The sequence below is a fragment of the Pholcus phalangioides genome, unplaced genomic scaffold, assembly GCF_987345545.1.
Source record: "Pholcus phalangioides strain wild (caught in Gottingen) unplaced genomic scaffold, Ppha-v1.0 ptg000011l_1, whole genome shotgun sequence".
Taxonomy (NCBI): Eukaryota; Metazoa; Arthropoda; class Arachnida; order Araneae; family Pholcidae; genus Pholcus; species Pholcus phalangioides.
In genome coordinates this window covers 20382647-20409661 of record NW_028301604.1, presented here as the reverse complement: position 1 = coordinate 20409661, position 27015 = coordinate 20382647, and the positions used below count along the sequence as shown (strand labels likewise).

At 32.7% G+C, this 27015-nt stretch overlaps 1 protein-coding gene across 3 annotated transcripts in view; it reads right to left on the bottom strand.

The window, feature by feature from the left end:
• Positions 1–27015, bottom strand: part of LOC149080201 (uncharacterized) — a 48682-nt gene that overhangs the window by 6091 nt on the left and 15576 nt on the right. For 2 of the 3 annotated variants that reach the window (XM_089239250.1, XM_089239247.1), the window contains exons 2-5: positions 15057–15144; positions 1934–2003; positions 1708–1801; positions 90–245 (exon numbers count right to left, since the gene is read on the bottom strand). In XM_089239250.1, the coding sequence (XP_089095376.1) occupies positions 90–245; positions 1708–1801; positions 1934–2003; positions 15057–15144 (408 nt within the window). Of the gene's footprint in view, positions 1–89; positions 246–1707; positions 1802–1933; positions 2004–15056; positions 15145–24766; positions 25260–25380; positions 25590–27015 lie in introns of those variants that run through there. The other variant, XM_089239248.1, reaches the window with a different exon arrangement.

Genomic DNA, 27015 nt, shown 5'->3' with positions numbered 1-27015 from the left:
GGAATTTTCTTTAAAAATATCACATTGAAGATAATTATTTGATACTATTATGAACTATAAGGTATAATAGTATGTAAAAAATTCATTACCTTCCCCAGAACGAGCACTTATTTCAAAGTAGGTAGCTCCTATAGATTCAGCGTATTTTAACGCTTCTTTTTCTGTAACCTGTCTTTTATCTTCGAGGTCTTTTTTGTTTCCTAATAAAACCAAGACGCATTCGTCCATCGCGTTTCTTTGCACACCTGTGAAACATAAAGCACGAGAATAAATAATAATCATTATAATAAAGCTTTATAATGATGACTTAAAAAACGTGAACTCGTTTAAAATGAGCCACTTCCACCATGCACGCTGTATTCAGGTTAAAATGTGTTCAGAGTTAATAGGAAAAGATAACCCCTGTCACTTGCGGGGAAACGGAATTTTTAAAAAAGCCTCGAGATCTAGTCTTTTTTGAACCTCAAGCCAGAGATATCAAAAGAATTTATGTTAATAGAAACACCACAAAAGTACTTCCATGTAAAATATGAATTTTGCTGGCAATTCATCACCTAAAAGATGCACGGGAAACTCTGCAAGACCATAAAATTCTCTATAATAACTCAGTGAAGCTACAAAATGGTATAAGTTGTTTTCCATTGTGAGAAACCGCATCAAAGAATAACATCTCTCTATTCCGTTTCAGTTTCTTTTTTTTCAATTACGGGTTTTGTTTTGTTTTTTATTATAAATTTTTTCAGAGTGATCTTAAAACGTGGTTGCTTATTTTTAACCGAGGTTGAATCGTTAGGGAAAAAATAATTAATATCCCTTTTATATACGTAGTCGTTGCTTCAGAACACCCAGGGTTTGTCTAGAATTTACACAATAACACAGATGATCCATCCAAATATGAGACGAAAAAATTCGAAAAAAAGAGAAACGCGGAAGCGATTCAAATGCTGCCACAACTTGAACTTGACAAGCCTTTCTCTCCAGTTGTTCTTTCTCTATGCAGCATCGACGGTACTGAACGAACAATCGGGTTTCCGATTTGTGTCAATGTCAAAGTCGTGGCAAATTAGTTGTGCCTCCAGTGTCAAGGATACGCTGAGAATAACTTGTTCGGTTTCCGTTTTACCATTTTTTTTTCCTTGTTTTATCATAAAGAGGGAAAGAAAAACAATAATTATAAGTTGACATTGAACTAAACTAATAAAAAAAAATTCACACATTAAATCAGCATATGCCATTTTTTTTCTGCCCAACAGAAATATTTGTCGTAATTATTTGATTGCCATCGTTAATGCAAACAATTTAAACCGTTTTGCTTATAACATCAGATATGGAGTTAAAAAGGTGTAAACACCTTTCCAAAAGTGTTACTTCCTATTCAAAATGTTTTTTCTTTTGAAAAATAGAGTGAGGTGTAAACACACAAAGTCAATTTTCTCCTATCCTGTTATTTATCTGATGATGTCAAGTGGTTATTCCATATTAAAATTATTTTATTTGTTTTACTGCTCACGAAGAAACATAATAAGAGCTCGTTTATGTTTAAGAAATATATCTATTGGTTTTTAGTGATTTTTTTCATGCAAAGAAATGCTGCGAATCTTAATTTTATTTCGTTACGCCTGCTCAAAGAATAAATAAGAGGGCAAACATTTGAAATGTTAGTAAACTAGCAGCTGAGTGAATAGAAACAATGGTTGTTTTACGTACTTACGACCCAGGCTTGTAAATCAAGAAAAGATTGTTTCGAAGTAATGTCAAAAGTACACACTGCCGCTTTTGTGGCTTTGTAGAAAATCGGGCCCTTACAACGGGGAAAAAAAAAACATGCAAAATTATGTAAATACGTAGAAATGAATCTCTAATTCATCTTATGAGAAATAAAATCGAAAGAATTCTAATACCCCGATGCCGTATATACATATAAAAAGCTCACCATGCATCTAAAACGATCTTCGCCGCACGTGTCCCATATCTGCAGGTTTACTTGATATTTCCCAACTGCCCTATGAATACAAGAAACAAAACAAATGAATGTAAGAAAAAGAAAAATAAGCCCAATTAAAAAAAGTTTTCTGATTATCTGAAAACAATTCTGTGATTCAAATCAATGAATCGTTTTGAAGTTCAATGGATTCATTTTATTCGATGTTGGTTTGTAATCATGAATTGTTCAGTTATACTTTGATGTTGTGAAAATATCTTAATTTGTTTTAAACTCTCACTTCCCCCATATTTAAAATTCCCAAACATGTGCTCTTAGAATAAAAAGAAAGTTATATAGATGACAAAAGTAAACCTTTTTTCAGTTCGTTCGAGCAGCTGTGTAATATTTCAATCTTATCACTTTTATCACATTTACAGGTTTAATAAAATACGCACTCTACAAAAGAGAGACGTAGTACTAAACCAAAGATCACGAGCATTGTTCACGTGGACACTTTGATAGTTCAGACTCGAAACTACCCGAATCTTATATACAGTTGCGTAGATTGTTTTTGACATTTTTAGGCTGAGCATGTGAAGACAAATATCAAAAAACAATGATGCAAATTAAAATAGATGTCAAGCATTCATTTATCTTGTTATAAAAGAATAATGTTACCTCATCTCATAATATAATAAGCATTCTGCTGTGATAAAAACTCAAGTTCTGAAGTTTGTTTGAATTAATTTATTGTCCATCAAAGATATGGGACCCACACAATATCTATATTTTTGCAAGAATATCAGTATTACTGGTATTGTTCTTCTCACATGAATTGCTCCATTAAAAATGAGGACGTAGACGCAATAAAGAACCCTAGTTCGTTATTCTTTCGTCATCGAGAGCTCAGATGCGCCCTTACATGATTTATTATAAATATATAAATTTGATCGTAATCATAAGATTAAAATGTGTCTATGTCGTCTGCAACTGAACTGGCTTGATTATTAATCGTAAGGGATTTATATTTCTTTAATGCATTCATTTTGACTGCAGTTTCAACCGTAATTTTTAAACACTAAATAAAGAAAAATGAAGTAAGCCCAAGCCCAAAACTCTGTATTAGCAACTTGTTTCAATGAAACTAGTGTCAGTTCTCAATCAGATATGAAAAAGAAACGTTACTCATGAATGAGAAATGCCGATTTGCATACGGTACTTGTACACAATTCCATCACGAAAATTCCTCAAAACTATTTGGCGACTGACAAAATTTTTTAATTTTATTTGATGTAGCACAATACAAGTTACGGTGAAAATGATGAAATGGTTATTCCGCATGATCGCCGGTTATCATGCATAATCGCCGATCATCTCGATAAGTATAATGAATTTCACTGACTTTACCACTTTACCGGGAAGCAATTTTGAGTAATTCCCAAATGAGTTTGGTAAATATGTGAAAAATTATAATTTTTACCGTCGCGAATTCCCAAATAGTGAGTAACAAAAAAGTTTGTGCTTGGTAGATACTTTTAAATTTTTTATTAATTGGTTTTTTTCTTTTATTTTGTTTAACGGTTTTCCTCGTGTGATTTTTGCGTAATTATGGCACGGTCACCGAATATGATAAATTCATGGAATTCGAACAAAATTTATCAAACTTACCGGAATGGATGGGTGATGTTTACGTATAATAACTGGTGGTTTTCATAACTACCAGATTTATCACACTTTCAGCGTAACTTACATATTCCACCATATCGTGTTCAATTCCATATAAGCCTATATATAATGGTTAATATGATTCATGTGATTCCGAGGTTCAGTTGACCTTGTTATATAAAAAAACATAGACCGAGTTCTCTTTCTTATTCATATTTTGTAAAGTTTATTTTATTCACGGTTCTTTTTCATTATAACGCGACAATGAGACTGCTAACAGTACGAATTTTCAGAATTATTATCTCTATCATGTTCATTAACGAACCAGTAAGAATATCAGAACAACGTAGAAGGCAAAAATAATTTTAAGTGACATGTCAATTTGACTTCCGATTCGATTTTTTTGAAAAAGCAGTACCGGATTATACTCATGATGGAAGAGTAGATAAACTTTGTTCAAGAATATTAAGAAGTCACCAACGAATAAAGCAAATATATAAAAAATACAACAATTCCTAATGCATTTCGACACACAACGGGCGTTATCTTCAGAGGAAAAAATATGTAACCCCTAATCACGCTGACCGAGGATCCCACCTGGGTTGGATACCAAATCGTAATTCTCGGTTTGCTCAGCGGAAAAAATACGCCTGTTCACTTCAAACGTTGTGGTCAAAATGAAGCTGAAGGCCTGCGTGTGAGACTAATGCAGCGCCCTGATTGGGCGCTTGCGAAATGGAGCTACCCGATTGGTTCATTCGAATTTTTTTAGAATTTCTGCTCATAATGAATCTAAGCCATGGTGTTGCGATCAATGGTGTTGATTTATTGTCGTTTACTAACATATTTTTGAAGGCCCGAATATAAGTGCCTTCGTAGAATTCTAAATCAGCTGTGGACTTTACTTTGTGTAAACTCTCGCTTCCTAAAATTTAAATCTATGGCCCTCTCACCAACAGTGAGCGGCGATGGTCGATTTTTCCCATTCCTGATTCTTAACACAGCGAGCGTGCTCATTTAATCTTGTTTTTATGGGTCCCCTTGTCTGTCCTATGTTACCAAGAGGGCAATTATAACATAGGATGTAATAAAAGGCTCCACCGTGCTTCGCCATTCTCCTCTCGCTTAGAGCAAAATTCATACTGGCGTACTGTGAAGAGTCCAAACGCCATCAAGACATTGATAAAACAAAGAAATTTTATAAATTAACATCTAATACGGTTTCCTTGTCTCTGTACCTACATCAGTCAAAACATCTAAAGTAGTTAATTTAACTGGCAACCAGCCGACAGGAATGCAAGACAAGCCTTATACAAAGGTTTTTAACACAGCTGGCTCTCTCTCTCTCTCTCTTCTGATGCGAAAATATATTTCTTTTGGAAAGAGAAAATTCAACCGCCCCTGCGGGGAATCGAGCCCACGTCCTTTCACTTATTGATGTGGAACTATATGTCATAAATAAATAAATAAAATAAAATAAATAAAAAATAAATAAGATACACATTTGCGCACGGTTTTGTCAAACTAGTGGTGTCCAATATAATTTTCATCGAAAAATAGCATAACTGAGTTCTGATGAAATTGAAAATAAGCATAAATCGGTTCAGAAAAAAACGACAGGAAGTTATTATTTTCTCCCAAAAAAAATAATAATAAATTCGCCAATTATCAACCATAGGGGGGTATTTTTGAAACATATGACAACCATATTTTTATGGGCTATTTTTGAAACATATGACAACCATATTTTTATGGGCATCTTTTTATCAGCCACCTCGTTGGGCATTTTGCCTGTTGTGGCGTTGTATTTGTATTTGTATTTGTATTTGTATAAAATTCAGTTACTCACAGAAACTATTTTGAGTCTAAAAAAAAGTGGGATTTGAGTGAAAGTTTCCGCACAGATGCACACGGGCTTTTGTTAGAAAGCGGAATGATAAGTAGGTAAATAGTGGAAAAGACATACTCGGTGTTTAAGAATATATAAATATCTTTTTTGCATATATATATATATTTAAGATAATGAATAATAGTTTCTTGAGAGAGAGAGAGAGAGAGAGAATACAGTTAGTCGTGACTGAATGCTTTCTATTTTTTTTACTGCAGTTTCGTTCAGTTTATTCCAAGGTTCTTAAATGTTTCGTGTTTCCACAACATCGATATCGTGAATATATTTCATAATATGACCTTCAAAGAAAGAGTAAATATGAGATTACGAAGATTTGGTCCTTATTATAAAAACATTACTGGATCCAAGTATTGCATGTATATTAAGCAATTAGACGGATGTAAAGCGTCGACTGATCTTGTATAAGACGTAATTATTGGAATGCTGCCAACATGTACAAAACAACTGTTTCTTGTGAATGCATAACACAAACTAACGAATGTAATCAAATTTGGTTCATTTTTTTTCGAAATCTATACTTCTGTGACGAAACTATTATTTTGTAATCATAATTATTCATAAACCAAAGATTTTCGCCCGAAATACTCATCTATGACTTAAACAGTTCTGGAATAGAAATAATTTTTTTACCAAAATAAATTGACGTAACACACACACATTTGCACACTTGTATCGCACCATGATCATATAAGGTACACGACAGCTATACAGTATTTTAACGTGTATAAAGCCGGGATTACACTATAAAAGTTTGATAAAAGATCTTTTACAAAACTTGAAATTACTAATTAGCCTGTTGATTCCATTCGAGCAAATGAAACCAATAAACTTACTGGTTTCGTTTTTTCAGTTTTATAAACCAATTCTCATGAAACTTTTGTAGTGTAATCCCGGCCTAAGAAACCCTCGTGTCAAAGGAGCCCCCTGTTTTTTGATCGTAAAATTTTAAAAAAGTTTTCGTCAAAGATATTTTTATTTTATGATATAATGAAAAAGCTACTTTTTATTCATCATAGAAATCATTAAATTCCTCATCACTCTCACCTGATACATCACAATCAGCTACATCAACTAGTTCATTATCATCATCAGAGTCACTCTCATCGTAAATTGCAAAGAATTGAGTTATTGATAGTAATCTAAAATACTATCCATTGTATCAAAAACCCTCCCTACTTTTAAGACCCAATTTTTGGCTGAAAGGGGTTGCTTATACACGTTAAAATAAGCGGTATATATAGTTACATTTCTACAGATCAAATTCAATTCTGAGAGGCTGTGCTTCCATGCATCTCATCAGAATTTATTAGCCAGGCCTATACAACCAGAGATTGATACACTAACCACTCAGCTGCCCAACAGCTGTACAAATACAAATACAACGCCACAACAGGCAAAATGCCCAATGAGGTGGCTGAAAAATACTGTAATACTCACTCATGGTGTAATTATGATATTGCATATATTGATATTGATATTCATATAAAAGACCCAAAGCGTTCTTTGTAAGGCACGTAGAGGAAGACCGGTAGTTGTCGACATACAGCTTCTCTTTTATATCGTAGTGAGCACTGAGTGCTAGTATTGTCAATGCAAACCACCAGAGGGTGTTGTATCACTCATTGTAGTTTTAATGTGATGGGAGCTCCCAGAGAGGAAGGACAGCAAGTATCTTGGTTCCCGACCAGAAAAGTTTTTTTTTTTTCATTCTGTGAAGCCTATGAATATGTTAAGACGATTTTAACAGTTGTGATGATGGGTAGAATGGTCAATAATGTTTTGTATTCAAGTGCTGAAATGCTTCATAAAACTTTTGTGGAATAGTGAGGCAGCCCTCTTGTGTGGGGTCATGTTGGAACAAATGACATCCCAGCTGAGGGCATCTTGATATAGGACATGCGACACATATCAACTTACCGATTTGATATAAACGCAGAAAAATTGTGCGAAAATCACAACCACCAGTTCAATTGAGTGATCGACTATTTTTGGTGGACATGCAGCTGTGAACGATGACTTCCTTGTTTATTTTGGTTTTTTGTAATCTTTCTCTTTTTGCATTCGTTTTCTTCTTCAAAATATTGAGTGCTTAATATGTGCATAATTTTTTTCTGCATTTTTGCATTGAAATAAAAGTTTTTTAGTTGTTAATTTACGTTTATTCCTCAGATCCTATTAGCCATCATGCTATGCCAACTTACCCAGTGGTTGTGCGAACTTGCCTCACATCTGGGACAAGTTGGCATAGTTTTATCACTTTTTTAAAAAAATTTGACTAAATGAGCATAGAACTTCAAGTGATATTTTCATCATTAATTTGTAGCTAAACAGAGTGTACCGCTATCCGCAGTATTAGTCACATTTCTTGTAAGTATTAAAAAAAATTTTTTTGAAAAATCAAGAAGTATAAACTATGCCAACTAGCCCCCGTCTCCTCTACTCTCTCACTTTCACCTACTCTCTACTCTCGCCTTATCTTCTTCACACCTGAGCCAAGCCAGAACTGACTATTGAAGAATTTTTTTTTTGATTGATTTGTGTTTATGTTATATCCAAATGCCAAAGTGATTAATTAATTGACATGGGTCGATATAATTTTGATCGGACCATTCGAGTTAGGTACACAAATGTGTACCTCAGGTCTTAACTTGAAAAAGAATCATTAAAAACCATTTAAAACCATTAAAAAGGAGATACACGTATGCGTACCTCCGGAGCATAGAGGTCATTACGATATGAAATGATGGTGAAGTCTAAAAATTGCATTCATATATTTCATAATAACCCCATTATTTTTTAGAATAAGTTTTCTTCAAGAAGTATTTAAAAGCTGCTAAAAACAATAGAATTTTTTAACATTTTAATTGTACAGGATGTCGGGTTCAAATGTACCTAATCTCAAATAACGATCAAACGTCAGTAATATCCAGTAGTGTAGAAATATCTTTGAAAATTTTGACTGTGTGTAGAACCCTCAGAGTTTGACGACAAATTTTGCAAATGCGCCAATATACATACTATGAAAGAGCAAATCATCCTTTGCCTGATATAATCACAAATATAGAACAACAATAAAGGTTTGTTTTCCTTTATCGTTGTTCCCTATTCGTGAACATGTATACTTCAATCTTTTTTGTATTTCATTTTCATCAGAAAAATGGCATTACCACTGGAGATGACTTGCTTTGTTACGGAAGTACTTACACAGTATATCGATGACAAACTTGATTAATACTATTAAGAACATTTTTTTTACATTTATACAGAGTTGGTAGTCCGTAGAAACTTTAAAAGTGAATAAAAACCGGAAAAATAACCGAAATAAAAATACTGTTTGCAGGGTTAGCATCGCTAGGTCACGGGAATTTTTTTAAGACGGGAAAAACTCAAAAATAGCCGATAGGTAGCTCTGGTACGAGCGACTTCGGTGGAAATATGCAATTGAGACGGTTATAAGAAAATTGCGCTCCTAATCCACAACCAGTTCATTGTTGTAAACCGTGTATGTGGACCTGCTGCACTCTATCGTTGCTGGATTTGGGACTCGCCTGCAATGTGTTATCCCCTGTGGTGGTGGAACACATACTGTTATAATAAACGATTTGGAGGCATTCTGTTGGTTATTTGTGTATCTTTTCTTTGACTTGTGTACGTCAGCACCACCTATCGGCTGTTTTTGAGTTTTTTTATTTTCCTGTCTTAAAAAAATTCCCGCGACCTAGCGATGCTAACCCTGCAAACTGTTTTTTATTTCGTTTATTTTTCCGGTTTTTATGAATTTTTAAAGTCCATACGGACTTTTTGCCCAGCCTGTATTACCATAACAAGTGCCCAATAAGACTAATTAGCACAGTTGCCAAAAACAATTATTAAAAATATATTCAATCAAAAAATCCATATGCAATTTTTGAAGACGTGATGTGGTCATAGGCCCATATTGTTCATTGCTGAGACATCTGTGATGGCAAATATTTACCTGGATAATGGTGCAACTTTATGCAGTAACCCAAATGGCAACATTTAGAGCCCAATTTTATCTTCTATCCGGATTGGGGGGGGGGGGCGACTTCGCACCGAGGCACAGATTACTGATTATTTTAGGACAACCTTTCTGATCGGAGGCGGCAGAACAATTTTTTGTGGATACCAGATCATTATAGATATGACTCCACTAGATTTCGTCTTCTACAGATATGTTAAACACTGCGCTTACAGCGGGAGAATCCATAATCTACAATACCTTCTTGCCAAAATAACGGACCTTATTGCTACTGTTACTCCAGAGATGCTGCAGTAAACGTGACTGAAACTCGACTACTGATTGCATACCGTTCCGAGCAACAAGAGGAGCACGGTGTGGAAGTGCATTAATTTTTTTTTCACAAAACCTTTCTAACCGTTTGTATGTATTTATATACTTTTTTCATCTTCTACGGCTTTTATGGAAATTTGGGGAGCTTCTCAAAAATAGGGGCATTTGACCTGGATGCTCTATATGATAACTCGTTAATATAAAAAGAAGAAGGGTTCTTAAATTATTTGGTGAAGTTCTCAAAAGTTATTTCATAACTAATCATCTTAATCCACACTCAACTTTTCAATGCTTTCGAATTTTATCGAACTATTTATCTGATGACTCATGAATTGGACAACTTTATAATGTCTTAATTGCGAGCGCTGTTTTATAATCATTCAATAAAAATCGCAGTCTGGAATTCCCATGCGGAAAAGAATTATCTAAGACCATAATTTCAGCATATTTTTTACTCATAATTTATTGCTCTAGTTACAATCTTACGAGATTAATAATCTGCTCACAAATCCTTTTGATTGCATTGAGAGTAATTGAAGAAAAAGTGCTTGACCTCGTAGTAAAACTGGGAGCCACAACACTTTTTTTCTGTCATAATATCATTGTGAAAGTACTGATTAGAAAATTTTGTTCTTTTCTTTCCTCATTTAGATAAACACCTTGAAAACAGCCGACAAGCGAAGAGACATTTTTTTTACTCTCTTTTTTTTTATCAAAAGATCATAAATACATCTTAGAAGAGAAAAAGACAGGCGCGTGTATTCAGTCTATTTAACATTTTTCTCCCTGCTGAAAAGAGAAAAATAAAAGTAATGAAAGGTCAAAACGTTCATCCATTCTTCTATCAATAATTAATGTATGCTATGACATACTAAATAGAGCAATATTCTCAATCCATTCGAAGAAATACATTGTAGTATCTATAGGTATTGGCAGTCTTTTTAACTATTTCCCTCAAAGATGTGTTATTAAATAATCGATTTCAGAAAGCTAATCTTCGGATTTTCGTGATTCTCCAGCTAGTTAGCAAAGATCTCACGCTGCATAAGTAACTAACAGTTCTCATGAAGCTATTTTGACTATGCGACATTCATGAAGACATAAGGTAATCAGTAACTCACAGACTTTTTCTTTCTTTTTTTGTTCTTGGTAGAGAACAAACAATGGAAAGAACAATTGATCACGCGAGAAAAGAAATATATTGCTTTGCCAGAGAAATGGGGAAATTGTCTGGAACTCTTGCGTCTGATAGATCGATCTATCAGCAAACTGAATTAATTATGCGTGAAATGTGTTGCGCGTGTGACATAGGTCCCCAATAAGTGAACTTCAACGACCTGAATGGATCAATTAGCTTCATTATACAATTAGTAGACCATATATGACAAAAAAAAAAACATTCGATGCTGTTTTTGTTCCAAAATGCGCGTGAATACAAAATCTCCGACAGAAAACAAAAGAATAAATAGAACTGTGGATTTGTCAGGCAAAGATGCGAGCTTTGTAGAAATTTGATCTCCTAAAATCCATGTCGTATTTTAGAGCATTACTTTCACTATAGCGTGAGACTGAATTATTTCGATTGACACGACACATTTTTATTGGATGAAGTTATCGTGTTCAAGGGATCATCCAAAGGAAATGATTTACTTCGTAATAATATTGAATTATCACATTATACGAATCCTTAGAGAAAGTGTTTGAAAACCAATTTTTTTCCCCTTATTATTGTTTTTTAGAGAATTTTCATTGTTTGTGTTAACAGAGCCTTCGAGAATTCTCTCACTTTTATTCGATGATTTTTTCTGAATAAAATTGTGCGTGACAGTGAAAGATACGCGTCACGATCCGAATGAAACAAGCTAGCAAACACATCAAATCTCATCCATATCGTGAGAATGAGCTTTAGATCCAAGACAGAAAAAATAACGGGAATTTATAAAATAAATACCCATACATATATACTCTTAATTTTTAGAATTAAAACAACGGCGAATTTGTTGTATTAACTTAGTTTTAGAAAAGTTACACAATGAACGATAAAACAGTTTATAAAAATAACAAAGTAATAAATTGCAAAGTTCGATATATAAAAATAGTAGGAGAAGGCTCTTTACAATAGAGAAGGAATACGATAGAGAAAATAGGTTTTTTTACGATACTATACTAATCTCATCTCATCTCAAAGTTATCGCCTAATTTAATAACTTTTCAGTACGAATACCAATTGATTGATCTTGCTTCATCCAATGCTGGCGATAGAACTTGCGAAAGATATGAGTAATGCTCGTTGGTAAATATGTGGTCATGAGCAAAGAAATAATCGCTCGTATCGATCATATCATAACTCGATTGAATCTATCAGATTGAATCGAACATTAAAAATGATTGATTGAAAATTTTTTATTTATTTTTCCTTCTATTTTCTATTTTAATCCCAAAAGAATTCTCAATGTTCATTCGAGTCGGTCTTTTTTTTCCTTCAAAACTATCCGATATCTCTTTACATCTGAGTTTCTGTATGTCAACTGATTCGAAGCAATTCGTCCTTCTTTTGTCCTTATTTGGCTCTCAGCCACAAACGATTCCAAAGTGATGGAGGTAATCATTCTTTCTACTTCTTTTTTTTTTCAAGTGCTAGACATTATGTATTGCTGTTCGTACGAAAGAGTTGACAAAAGTTTAAAAAAAAACATAAAATGTATAGTTGTACGTAACGAGAAAAGATTTATAGAAGCACACGCTGGCGTTCGTTCTGTCCACAGTGAAAGTTTTTCATCAGCCAAAATACTTCCCCCCCCCCCCTCGTAAACGAATGGAATTTTTTGGCACCCCAAGATGGTAAACAATAGAACAAAACTACAGAACAAGAATGCACGTCGTGGCACAAGAGCAGAAAATGTCACATCATTGATCATTATCATGCAGATGTATGCAACACGGTGGGAAAAATTATTCCATTCACTCAGGGCTTTTCATCAAAAATCATGAGGAATGATCTGCTATAAAGGTATTTTTTATGAGATCTTCTAGCACGAGGAATGCCACATAAAAATATGTCTGACTGAAAAAAACTTATAGCGCCTTACAAAAGGACTTGGGGGACTATGACTTTCATTTTGCTCAGAAAATGAAAATTCGTTTAATGAAAAGAAAGCTAATTAAAATATTTTTATGCCTTTCCTAATATATAAACTTTCAATAGCAAATAATTTTTTTACATTGATTTAATCTCTATCCTGAATGTTTTCCGGAAACAAATGTGCCAATTTTATGCAATTACTGCATATTACACGCAACCGAATTATTCTATCACTAACCATAACCCTTTACCATAATAAATCACTGAAGATAATGCTTTCATATCATCTCTGAAACTGCTCCCTGACTGCACACCTGGCTCGTACATTCATTTTGATGGCTGGAGTTTCATTTCTGTGTCCAACCATTCAAAACAAAACTTACTATCACAGATATTTGATATATAAAATAGATATCCATGAAAATTTTCTCTGGAATAAAATCAGATCATTCAAGCAGCTTTTATCTATTAACTCCCAGTATATGCTGAAATGAGAGATAAAACTGATGTAAATCAGCTGCAAGATCCGTATTCTTGAAATTGATTTTCAGTGATTATATCTATTATCGATAAATTTTGTAAAAACTGAGTTTAGTGAACGTTACGATTTGATATAAAGAGAAAGTTCAATTTGAGTTTTCTTCGTGAAATTCCAATTTGTTTTGTTACTTGAAGTGTAATTTTTTTCAAATAGCAACAAAAAAAAAATTTTTCCCTGAAAATATTTGAATTAATTTATAATTTTTTCAATAGAATAAAATTTATTTGTATTAGGTATTTTTCCCCCTTGAAATTAGTAACCTGACATCTTTATTTTTACATCTTATTTTTATTTCATGATAATTGTGCTAAACGAAGATTCGAGTAAATATAATATTACTGTACAGTATGCGATAAAGTTTTTGAGGTTTGCTTTTTTTCCCACATGGTGAGAAAGAAAAAATAAAGTGACACTTATCTATTAATTTATATAAATTCCGTCACGAATTGTGTATTTGAAAAGAATGGGGAAGTGTTTCTTTTGGCACAATGGTCAAAAAACATACGTTACATTACCACGGGGAGAGGAAACTGTAATTATGATAATTTTATTCTATTCATAATTTGACGTTCATAAGAAAACTCCCAAACCTTGAGGAATTTCGCACACAATGCTCTCACTCACGTAATACCAGAAAAATTATGAAGTAGAATCATATTATTATTATTTTTATTTTATTTTTGCTGACCGATCAACAGATGTTTTCCTTGAGACTATGAACTCTCAATCAGGAATACGCCTTTATGATAAGATCCGTTTGGGAAACAGGTCTGCTGTTCTACAACAGGATTTCCTCTGTGGTTTCCTTCGATATCACTAGTGATTTATTTAGCGTTTATCGTTTCCCGTAAGATCAACTTGAGTCAAGGCCGATTAAAAATGTTGCGTGCATGCTTCTTATGTTCCCAAAATTATATCTTCTAATGATCTTGATGTCTGAAACAGGTAATCACTTCGAAGATTCTAGTTTGCAATGCAATTTTTTCACCTCTAGAAGAAAGATTACTTCGAAATCATTTGTTTCCACTCTTGTGTACATTACTCGGAGATTCCATAATACAATCCCAACTAATGGTCCAAACATTAAAAATATTTTGTAAGCCTAGAGATGAAAAACACAAACCCAATAGCATTTCTTCAACTGCCTAAGGAAAGTAGCATTGCTGCAGCTCTCTCTTAAACCTTGAAAAGCGATACTTAAAAATAAGCTTTGTTTATGATTCAGCATCTGAAATGGAAACGCATAAAATCCAATCGCTTATACAAATAGTGCCATTAACATGTATCGAATTATTTCTTAGCATCTTTCTTTATTTGTTAGCTATCAATGCGATGGATGTTTTTAATGACATCAATCATAGCTAGCATGAAAATTTTTTCTGATGAAAATATTCGAGATGTATAACGATAATTTTTGTCCAATCAAGTTATTATTCATCTTAGTAGTGCTTAATGAAGATGGGATAAAAAAAATCCAAGACGTTTCAGGATGAATATTTACATAACCACCCACCTCGTCAGTAACGTATATAACTATCGTTCAACTAATTCAATTCGTAACAGCCCATACTTTGATCATGAGGACATATTCGAGTTGAAATTTCAGTTTAACGTCATACTCACATGTGACAGCTAACCAGAGCAGCTCCTTTCAAGAACTTGGAAAAGACGCTTTTATCAAACTTTGAAGCTATTGTGCTTTTTCCTACATCTGTAATAATAAAATATTGTATTACGGAATTGAAAAATGTAATGACATTAATGGAAAATATTGGGATAAGCTAACTGAAACTAAAATAAATCAAACAGACATTTTTCATGGTGTCATAGTATGAAAAAAATTTGTATGTGTATATGAGCATATGCGTATCTATATGCGTATGTATATGTATATATGGATAATATTGCAAAACGAAAAGGTATATTTATATATACTGTATATTCCATACACTCATTATTTATATCAGACTCATTCATTTGTGTAAAGTATTTTAATATTTCCAACATGATAATTCAACTTTTTACAGTGTATAATATTTTGAAATATTTTCATATTTTATTACACAACATTTACTAACACAACATATGGTTCTTGGGAAATAAAGGTAAAATAAAACAATATAATTCTGTGGGCTGCCTGGAAAGTCACTGTGTTCCTTGGGGCTCAATATGGTTGTATATGTGTTCATGTCTTTTCTATGTGGTTTTGTTTTATCTTCGAAGTGTATTTTGTGTTTGATTTTTCAAACAAAAAAATTAAAAGAATATTTAATTTTTTACAAGAAATTTTGCACATTTTTCACAGAAAAAACTATTGTAAAATTGCTAAAATAGACCGTTTTCTTTGTGGTATAGTATTCGTTTTGTTTAAGTATTTCAATATTCTATTGCAGTGGTTCTCACCATTTTTACTTTTCTCACCCTTGCCTAATTCATGATTCCTCTGTGGCTTCCCAAAATAGTTTAGTAGATATATTTTCACTTATAAAAACACCACTTGAAAGCATTAATAGTCACGCAAATGAATACCTAACGTCAGAGTAGGCACAAAATAATAATATATAATATATATAATAATATATAATATATATAATATATAAAAAATATAATAATAATATAATATATAAAAAATATAATAATAATATAATATATAAAAAATATAATAATAATATAATATATAAAAAATATAATAATAATATAATATATAAAAAAATATAATATATAAAAAAATATAATAATATATATACCAGGGTTTTTTCATAAAAAACCCAACCCACTTGGTTCTTTTGGGTTTTTTTTATTTTTAGGATTTTTCAGTTTTTTGGTGCTGAAGCACGAGCAAAACAAGCTATATATGCTGCAGCAGCCTATACAGGCTGTCCCATTGTTTGCACAGCGAATATCTCTGTAACCATTGACTTGAAAGAGAGAGAGAGCAATATATGTACTTTCACTTAAAAAATTTTTCAAATAACATGCAGTTACTTAAAACCGCAAAATTTGTTTGAGGGATCGTATACATGAAAAAATAAAGAAATTAACTTTTTATACAGTTCCCATGTTCTCAAAAACCAAATTAGAAAGTTGTTGCTCTGTTTCTTCTGAGGCCAACAAAAACATTCCACGTTTCTAAGTTCAATATTCACTAATATATTCGAATTCGAAAGACACGAAGGAAATTTGGGAAAAAACAGCGTTAAATGCGGAAAAACCGTTTTAGCCCCCATTTAACGCTTTTTCTTCCCAAATTTTCTCCGTCTTTCGAATTCGAATATCTCAGTGAATATTGTACCTGGAAACGTAAAATTTTTTTGTTGGCCTCAGAAGAGACAGGGCGACAACTTTCTAATTCGGTTTTTGAGAACACGGGAACTGCATGAAAAGTTAATTTCTTTATTTTTTCATGTATACGACCCCTCAAACAAATTTTGCGGTTTTAAGTAACTGCACGTTATTTGAAAAATTTTTGTAATTGAAAGTATGTTTGGAAATTAAACGGTTACAGAGATATCCACTGTGCAAACAATTTGGGACAGCTCGTATAAATATAACAGACGGAGTAATTTATTACAATTATTACGTAATTAAATTATATCAGTGGTGGCCCGTTGCAGAAAATTCGGGAGATAGGCAGCCAATTTATTATGATAAGGGCATTTACTTAAGGATAAGTATGGAATTTGCCTAAGGCTTCATGATTTTTGGGGCCCATTTTAACAATGCCATAGCATCATTAGAAAGTATATTTTGTGCGAGTAAGTGCAGTTTTAGGGTGTAATTTTTGGTAGGTTTTTCATTTTCGGGTTGGACAACAAAATCAGACCAACCCGGCCTAAAGCTCACCGCAAGCCTCTAGGAACCACACGATACACACTTTGAGAAACACAATTCTATTGAATCGAAAATTTTTAGAATCTTCCGGCGTTACATACGCATGCCATAATACTATTTATCCTTATCTGTGATGCTCGTAATTTACATAATCTAATTTTGATGGCGATATGAAAAAATGAACTCTTCAGCAACCCTTTTTTTCTATTAAATAGCGCTGGATACGGAACAACTGTGACCTTGTGTATAGCGTGTGCAGAAAAGCAGTCGGCGTGACGTCTGAGCGGTGGATGCGGTTTTACGCCTTTTTTCGCCTTTCCCTTATCATGAGTAACAGCAAGTGAATGTCCAAACAACTAACCGATTCCGTTCCGATGAAAAACAAAGAAAAATTCAAGTCGGACGGACAATTGTTTTTCTTAACTATCTTTGTCTGTCCTCATATGCATAAAGGACAGGACGTTTTGGAATAACAACATGGTAGAAATCGTCAGACCTTACGTCACTTCATTATATACAATTTCCTTTCCTATTTTTATAAGTATTGGGAGATTTATTATAGCTCACAAACAAGGTTAATGTCGCGTGTATTTATGTTTGTCCATTTAGGCTTTCACTCGTCCAATAATAAGCTCACGCAACTGCGTACCTGTGCAGATGTGACTCCGGCAAAGATAGCATTATTATGGCACTAAATAAAATATTACACTTTTGTCAACTGTTTAAACTGTGGATTCTCCTGAATTCGTGGTTCAGTGTTAATTATACATGTAAAAGTAAGCTTGGAATTTCTGCAGAAGAAGAAATATCGGATATTGACGATTTATTGCGAAAACTTTTTTTGGCAGAATAAATTATTTTCAAATTACTTATATTTTCTTTCTTTCAAACGCACCCAACTCCGGTCTATCGCCATGAGCACTTTACTACCGAATGAGTTGCGCTGGTAGTGTACATGTGTACCTAACAGTATGAGCGCGCATCTAGTGTTGTGCGTGAATTTTAATGCCCCATCTATTTTTCAAACTATGTGATTAAAATTACTTATATTTAGAGATACGTAATTTTCGTATCTACGAAATAGATGCGATAAATGCGAAATCTGCCTTCTTTGATGGATAAATGCGAAAATTGAATTTTTACCACATTTCCGCAACCTCTTCATAATTATCAACTTTTTAAGTGAAAATAGGTAGTAATTTTCCTAGAACTTTCAAGTAAGTACAGTACTTAACCTCATAAATTTGAAGAAAAAAATGTCCTTAGTTTAGTTCATTTTTGCGAATGAATGAATGCAAAGTTTTTGATTTGAAAAAAAAATTGCAAATAAATAATGCAAATTTTTTATTTGAAAAAAAAATTTAGAATGAAAGTAAAATTTTTTATGGGTTTCTTTGCGAATGCATGCAAATCAACGCTAAAATTTTTTCATTTGAAATTTTCTTTTCACCAATAAATACAAAATTGTTTTAGTTGAAAATTTTTCTTTTTTTCCTTTTTGCAAATGAATGCGAAATTTCCACGATTAGAATTTTTTGGCGAAATTTGGATTTTATAGTTGAAATTTACGTATCTCTACTTATACTATACTTATCGAAAGTGTAGAGCACATTTTTTGAGCTTTAGCATGCTTACAGAAGCGTTCAAAAAAATCGGACGATCGGATTTTTCCTTTGAAATGGAATGCAAATCATATTATGCAAATCGGAATCACGTTGTATGACGTCTCTACGTAGCTCTTATGACTGAGTAAATTTTATAGAAAAAAAAAGGGTATATAATATATGCTGTTCCCCAAAAGGAGTTCATTCAATGCTCAAAAAAGATTGGACAGGGTGAATTTTTTTTGTTTCTGGAGCTGTTTTTAATTTATTTTAATTCAAAATCGTTTTCCTCACAACTTTAAAAGTGAGAAAAATGCCTCGTAAAAGACAAATGTCTCTGGAAACAAAAGAACAGATCGCGAACTTAAAAAAGGTGGACAAAGCTACAAAATTCTATTTTTAAACTTCTAAGTATTTCGAAATCGATAATATGTGATGTTTGGAAGCGATTTCAGTGCGTGGTGAAGTAAACAGAAAGTCTGGTTCTGGTCGGTAAGAAAAACTTGTTCCAGGATCGATTGCTTGATAAAACAACATTTGGTAAAGAATCCGAGGAAGAGTGTAGTGAAGATAAACCAAGAATTCCAAGCCAGTTGTTATGGAGTTTCTATCAGTGTCTCTACAATCAAGCGACGTCTTTATGAAGCTCGTCTTTTTGGTCGAAGACCCACAAAGAAGCCTTTAATTTCCGTTAAGAATAGAAAGACCCGACTTAATTTCGCTCGGAAGCACCGAAGTTGGACTCCCAAACAATGAGCAAAGTTCTTCGCACTGACGAGTTCAAGTTCGAAATGTTTGAATCGAGTGAGCAACGATATATTAAGCGGCCAGTAAACCAGCGATTATACAGGAGGTATCAACTTCCTACTGGTAATTATGGCGGTGGTAACGTTAAGGTGTGGGGCTGCTTTGGATCATCCGGTGCTGGTCGTTTAGTGCAAATAAAAGGCACCATGGACCAAAAACTGTATTTTGACATTCTAAAGGTCCATTTGTTACCCTACAGCAGAAACTCAAATGCCTCGAGGATTTATTTTTCGACTAGGCAATGATCCGAAGCACACGGCCAAGTCTGTCAAGTCGTGGTTTACTGCCAAAAAAATGAGAGTTCTAGAACGCTCATCGCAGTCACTTGAGTCACTAAATCCAATAGAGAATCTATGGAAGGTGCTTAAACGTCACTGTAAAGCTATGAAATTTTCTAATCTGGATGCAAAATTTCAGTTTTGGCAGATAAAATGCATATAAAAAAACCTACCAAAACTTTGATTTAGTGGACTTAATGCCCCGCAGTGTAATAATTAAAGCCATGGGTACCCTTCCAAATTTGAAAAAGTTTGTGATTTATTATGTTTGTTTTTGATAGTTTAATAATTCTTGTGAATCGTCCGATTTTATTTTATCTCATAAGTTTGAGTATTTTTGCAATAAACCAAGTATATGATTCGATTACGAGATTATTTTCAGATATGTATTTTGTTAGTAGGTAAGAATCGAATCTATAGCTTTATATACTAATTTAACCCATGCATTAAAATATTTGAACAAAAATAAGGCCGTCCAACTCTTTTTGAAAGCAAACTGCACCTCTCTAGTCAAACTTTGCTATAGTACCAAATGTTTCTCAAGGATATGCATAAATAATAATAGTACACGTCTAGTGAGAAATCTAGTGAGTATTGATAAGTATAATTTACATTCTAATTCCTAGTATAGTGAAAAAGCTTAACTGTGAATCGCAATATATGCCGAACTCATTACCAACACCACAAATTCATCCAAACAGATTGCAAGACTATTTTTCCTGAAACACCATTTCAAAAAAAAAAGTAAATAGCGAAGAACAAATTTCGAAAAATATAATTGGTTCCGGTAGCGATAATTTCTTGATGTTTATTTTTGCCGCAACAATGTTGGTTTTTACATTTTATTTTTTGTTTGTTTTTCTTGCTTTTCGTTTGCTAGCAAAACTTGTCAAACTGTCTTTTTGGTGTCCTGTTTTGAATACATAAAGTTTCATCTATAGAAGCTTTAATGGATTTAAAGAGCTTGAGATGCTCCTTCAGAACAAAATACACAAAAAAACACATACACATCAACTAATTTTTTGTTTTGGGAGGGGGGGGGGGTTTCATCAATATGGCACGTGAAAAGAATGACGGTGCTTGCTTGAAAATATTTAAACGTCCAACAGTTTTTGTTAATTCCAAAGAAGTTTCGGATTCACGAGGAAAGCACTTCGGGTGTTTGTTAATCAGATGACAAAAAAGAAGTAACTTATTTTTCGATGAAAGGGAATTGCGTATTAAAAACAACATTATTTTTGTTAATCATTGGGTCAAGGTTAAATTAAATGGTTACTTTAGGTGAAAGAGAACTAAAAATCTACCTAAATAGTAATATCTTTAGAGATATTCGATGCAACAAACTTTAAATATACAGGGTGCCTAGCTAACATCTCGCACCTCATTTTACTGGTGAACCATTGATTTTAGAGAGGAGTACTGCCAATTAGAAAAGTATTCAAATAAGTTGTGGACCTCAGATACGTCATTTATATTGCAAGGGATTGAATAGTTATTAAAATAAAATAAAATTAACTTTTTATACGGACACCATGTGCTCAAAAACCCAAAGAGAACGTTGTTGTCTCTAATAAACTCTATTGTCTCTAATAGCATAAATGAGGGTAAAACGTGTTTTATCTTCATTTACGGTTCGACAGCAAAATGCGGTGTGAGTTGTTAGTATGCACCCTAAATAAATCTTGATATTGACGAGTGTATTACGGGATAATTTTTTTTTCTGAGACATGAAGACTATTAATATAAAAAACTTCACTATAAATTAATCAAAAATAAATCAAGAAATTAATATTTTTTTAAATAATGTGCGAAGTAATTTTGTTTTGCATAAAAATATGGTGATGATAATTTGTCTGGTCTTAACCACGATATTCCCTATATCGAATGAGAAAATTGTTCATGAATTATATAATTTTGGAGAATTTTCAGGAATCATTTTTTTCTGTTATTTTTAGCTCTTTTATATATGAATGATTGTTAATCTTCTCTCTCTACACTCTTTAGAACATTGCCGTCTACGTCAATGAACTAAACTCTATCTTAGATTTCTTCTCGACACGAACACTTAGACGCACTAAACGTAACAAACAAACAAATACCATTACCATTTTTTACCTATCAATCTGCTTTTCGTTCCCCCCCCCTTTTTTGTTATTTTGACATTGTCAGTCATCATTGTTTTGATAGTCCTCGTATTTATTCATCTACTTGGGAAAAATAATATTGCTTTTGCATTAGGAATTCAGTTATATTTTTGTTACTCTGAATCTTTTATGCGAAAAATAAACAAGATATTTGTTTTATGTGAAAGGGATATCTCTCAATAAATTTTTCTCAGTTTATAAAATCCTAACATTGATTGTTTTAGTCATTTTTGTATTATTCTACGTAAATTTAACCTCAAACTTGACATATAGAAAATATCTAATTGTCGTTCGTGATGAATATACAGAGTTGCGAACTAAAAAAATTTTTACTCAACTTTCTAACTTAATTCATTTTTTATGATATTGTTTGCGTAAAATATACAGCAATAGTCAATGTTATTAACAATGTGCAACAATTTGTTTAGTAATATCTTTTATTTTTATTTTTTTGCCTGTGATGAAATATATGACGCTTGATCCGACTCATTACAAACCATTAATAATAGTATTCAAGTTGCTGAAATATATATATAATAACAGTTGGAGAGAAAAAAAAACCTATAAAAAGTACAAAAATTGTCAAAATTGGAGTGTAGAAACATCAGGTAAGAAACGGAGCGTGAAGATTTGAATTGCTGTATTGTATAATTCTGTTACGTCAAATCAATCCTTGACGCTTTTTTCCCCCTCTTAATCACAGGCGAATCGAGTGAACATTATTGAATATATAAATAGTGTATCAAGATATTTGAAAAAAAACGTAAATACAATTCGAAGTGTTTTTTTCCCTCACCGTGTGCTCCATTAATTGAGTTCATATCAGATTGGGTTGAATTTCCGGAGATTGTTTCACTGCATATACCTATACATTCAGATCGCATCAAGAGTAACTAGGCCTTGAAATAGAAGCAAAAAAAAAAAAGAAAGAAAGGAAATCGCCTTGATATAGTTATTAAGCGGTAAGCTGCTCGAAATCGAAATCGGAGCAAAATCGACAAGGACACGTGATTTGCATTAATTGGAAGCTGTAATAAAGATGGGTCTAGAAAAAAAAAACATCTATCAAAACCATAATGAAACAGGCTTTTTGCGGTAGAGAGCGAAGAATACGAGTAAACAAATAGGCCGCTACAGATACATGTCTTGATAGAATCGTCGATGCGATAATCGCTGACAAGGACGGCCATGGGCAACGAAACCGAAACTTGCGGGAAAAGAAAACACGAGCAAATTCTCCACATTTCTCATCAATACAAATTCATTTCCTTTCATTAGGATAAAATTTTACCATCAAAATATAAATATAAAACTTGAATTTATTCAGTTTCTGAGATTTTTAATTTCACTTTTTAATTTCAACAAATAATAAATTTATAGTGTATGTTTCAAGTTCCCTGTTATCATACATATGAATATCAGATGTTTTAATGAATTTTTCTATTTCATTTAATCAATTTTAAAATCACATTGGTAATTTTCATTGATTACAGATTTAAATTTTCTTTTGTCTTTTTTTCTTGAATAAGTTCGAAAGCACAAGAAAATTCAGCTATCTTAAGTGCTGATTCTCATAAATTAAGCCCATTATATTATTGCTTAAAATTGATACCATTTACTATATAATACTGGTGATAAATGAAAAAATTTCGTATAGTTGTATAATCTAATTATTTCAAACAAAAATATTTTTCGAATCCTTTAATTTGAAATAAACTTTGAACCTCCACTCGCATATCAGGGTGCCGTAGATGAGACTTTAACAGCTCATACCATAATAAACTTTTGGCAAATAAACTTTTCGATTGTTTTCCCGCAGCCTTTTATAACTACTGTATATAACCATCAATTGATAATGAAAAATTTATAATTTTCAATAATAATACAATCAAAATGATGTTCGCTAATTTTAGAAAATTCTAATATACTGTATTATATGCCTCACAATAAAGAAAATCTTAAAAAAACAGACTGAAGTTAACAGTTTTTAAATTAAAATGCTTAAATTATTTACCCTTTTTCAACAGCATAAATTGAATTAAACTTCATTTATCATATTCAATTATATAGTTACAATAAAATCAAACGATCATCAGAATAAAACTGATATATAAAGTAGATGAATTGCTCCATATAAAATGTTCACCTAGAAATATTTCAGCATTATATATTCAAATGATCATATTCATTGGGGAAAAAATGGTCGTATAATTCGTTAAAAGTACTTTGAATGTAAATTATGTAATTCGATCTGACGTAAAAAAATGATTAAGTGTAAGAAATTTTTCACACACTTAGATTAACACTCCTTTTAAGTGAAAAGACGTCTTTTTAGAATTATAGAAATTTAAATTCGCCAATTTAATTTTTAGCAAAATATTTAGAAATGTCATGCAACTTATAACTTACGTTATAACTAACTTTGTTATAAAACTTAAATACCCGAATATTTTTATGAGATATTGTTTACATAAAAGCTATGTATTAGAAGATTTTAAAATATGTCTTGAACAAATATTAAAATTTAGAGGGGAAAAATTGTCCTAATCGTAAGTAAAGGAAAGCTATTTCAAGAGCAAAAATTGACAAAATGTCAATTAAAGACAAGCTGACAAATGTCAATTTAATATGAAATTAAAGATTAGGTAATCAAAATCAATCAGCCTTACCTTTTGGACCGACTAGGCAAACTTTGGCCAACATCTTGAAATCTGTAGCACGAAAATTTGATATCAACTCACACTAGTCATATGCGAGAATACAGAGCATCAAGATGAAGTGATATTTTTCGAAATGATTTTCTCCATAGGAATATAGTAAACGGATCAGCCGTAGAACAAGCGGATACCAGGCACCTCTGCGGCACAGGGCAAGCGAAAGTAAGCAGCTGAGCACAACGAGACCGCTTGCTCGATGACAGCTCACGCAAAGACAATATCAAGCGGGAACTGCATAAATACGAGAAACAGTGAGAGAGAAGTTCGTGAAATACCACAACATACTACCACCTCCACCTTGAATTTATGCTCTCTTTATAAAAAGAAGCCGGTGAGAAAAAAAAAAAGCAACACGAGAAGAGAAGCAAAGCCAGTGACGTCATAGGATACACTACACGTGACTACAGAACACGGCGCGTCATATCAACCAATTGTGAAAGCAAACCTTAAAAGAAAGGGAAAAATGAAAAGAAAATGTTAGAAGAGAGAAAAAAAAAAAGAAAACGTGGTAGTAAAAGTGTGGGGAGGTTTTTTCAAGAGAAAAAAAAAAGATAACAAATACCTACAATGTCGTTTATTTCACCCTTGACAATGGGTGGCCGATCATCGCGCTACCCGTAATCCGCAGACCAACCGAATAACAACAAAGAAGAAAATCTCTACGCCACTGCTTTTCCCGTATAAAACCGACGCCGGACTACGCGAAACGCACGCGGTGATGCTATGCAATAAGATGACAGCAAGGTTACTTGCTTGTTACTGCCGCTGTGTGCATGCTATGCATATGCCAAACAGCGAGACTAAAGAAAGTGTTGCAAAACGCGTTTTGCGTCCTCGTTGAGGTAAATAACAGAATACCAAAACCGTTTTCTCTCTCGAACGAACGAAATCGAATCTCTCTCTTGTTTGAAGGAAAGACAAATTCCGCGATATTGTTGGGAGTGGGGGGGGGGGGAGGGGGGAGAAGTAACATCGATAATTAGCTAACGTTACACTCAAGTGCACAATAGCACACAACGCTATTACAGACTTAGTTTTTCCTCATGAGTAATACACACACACATACACACGTTGTAGATTTCAAAAGAAGAGTTAATTTTTTTTATCCTTTTTTGTTTTTTTGGCAAAATTGATGACTGTTAAAATCTATGACTTCTATCACCTTTTTTCACTTTTTCGACTTATAGATTCTCATATGCTTCATTCTATGTAAACGTTTGCATTTGTCAGATAAGGGGAATGACCTTATCAGTTCTAACAGTCATTCCAAACGCGAAGTTCAAGAGCTTCTTTTTTTATGTGTTCACCTGATTTTATAACTCTCTTATTGTTTATTCCTGCATCAAATCCGTTTTGAAAAGCAATTGAGGATTTCCTGATTTAAAGTTTCACCTAATCTTTTACATACTCTTTTAATCGAACGGATACATTCATTTGGTGCTCAATATTCAAATCTTCATTTTTATACAGAAAAAAAAATTCCCGTCATCAACAAAAAAAATCATTGACGCAAGGAAGAACAAATGTTATTAAAAATGTTAATTTAATATTGTTAATTACCATTCTTGAAATTCTTTATTCAGGAAACAACCAATTAGGCTGTTGTAACTCGGGATTATACGGTATAATGTATTTCAGTCATTGAAGAGAAGAACGTTATGATAAATTAACGCATTTCCCTAATTTTGACACATTTCTCCATCTTCAAATAAATGAATCTAAGCAGAGAATGTGTGAAAAAAAATAAAGTTTCTTGTGAAAAACCGCAGAAAATTTGCAAAGGATTAGAAAAGAAACTGATCCGATGATACTTAATGTCAGGTATTGATCTTTCAGGATAAAAAATGATGAAATTTTAAATTAATTTTCGTTCACTTCTCAAAAAAATAAATAAATAAACACTAATAAATTATTCATATCTAATAATAAAAAACACCAATAAATTATTCATGAGATGAAGAAACAACTTTGGAAAGACCTGCCACCGTGAAAACTTTATTTACAAAACGTTGAATATTTTCTATATATAAATACTGTGGTTTTTTTTTCAAATCAAATCAAATTTATTGTTATATAACAGTACAAAAAAAGAGGAAATTTACCAAGGAGTCAATCAAAAAATGACCCATTCTGGTAAATGCTAGTAAAAATTAGTATGAAAAACAGAATAGTGTCAACTAAAAAAATCAAAATCATTCAAA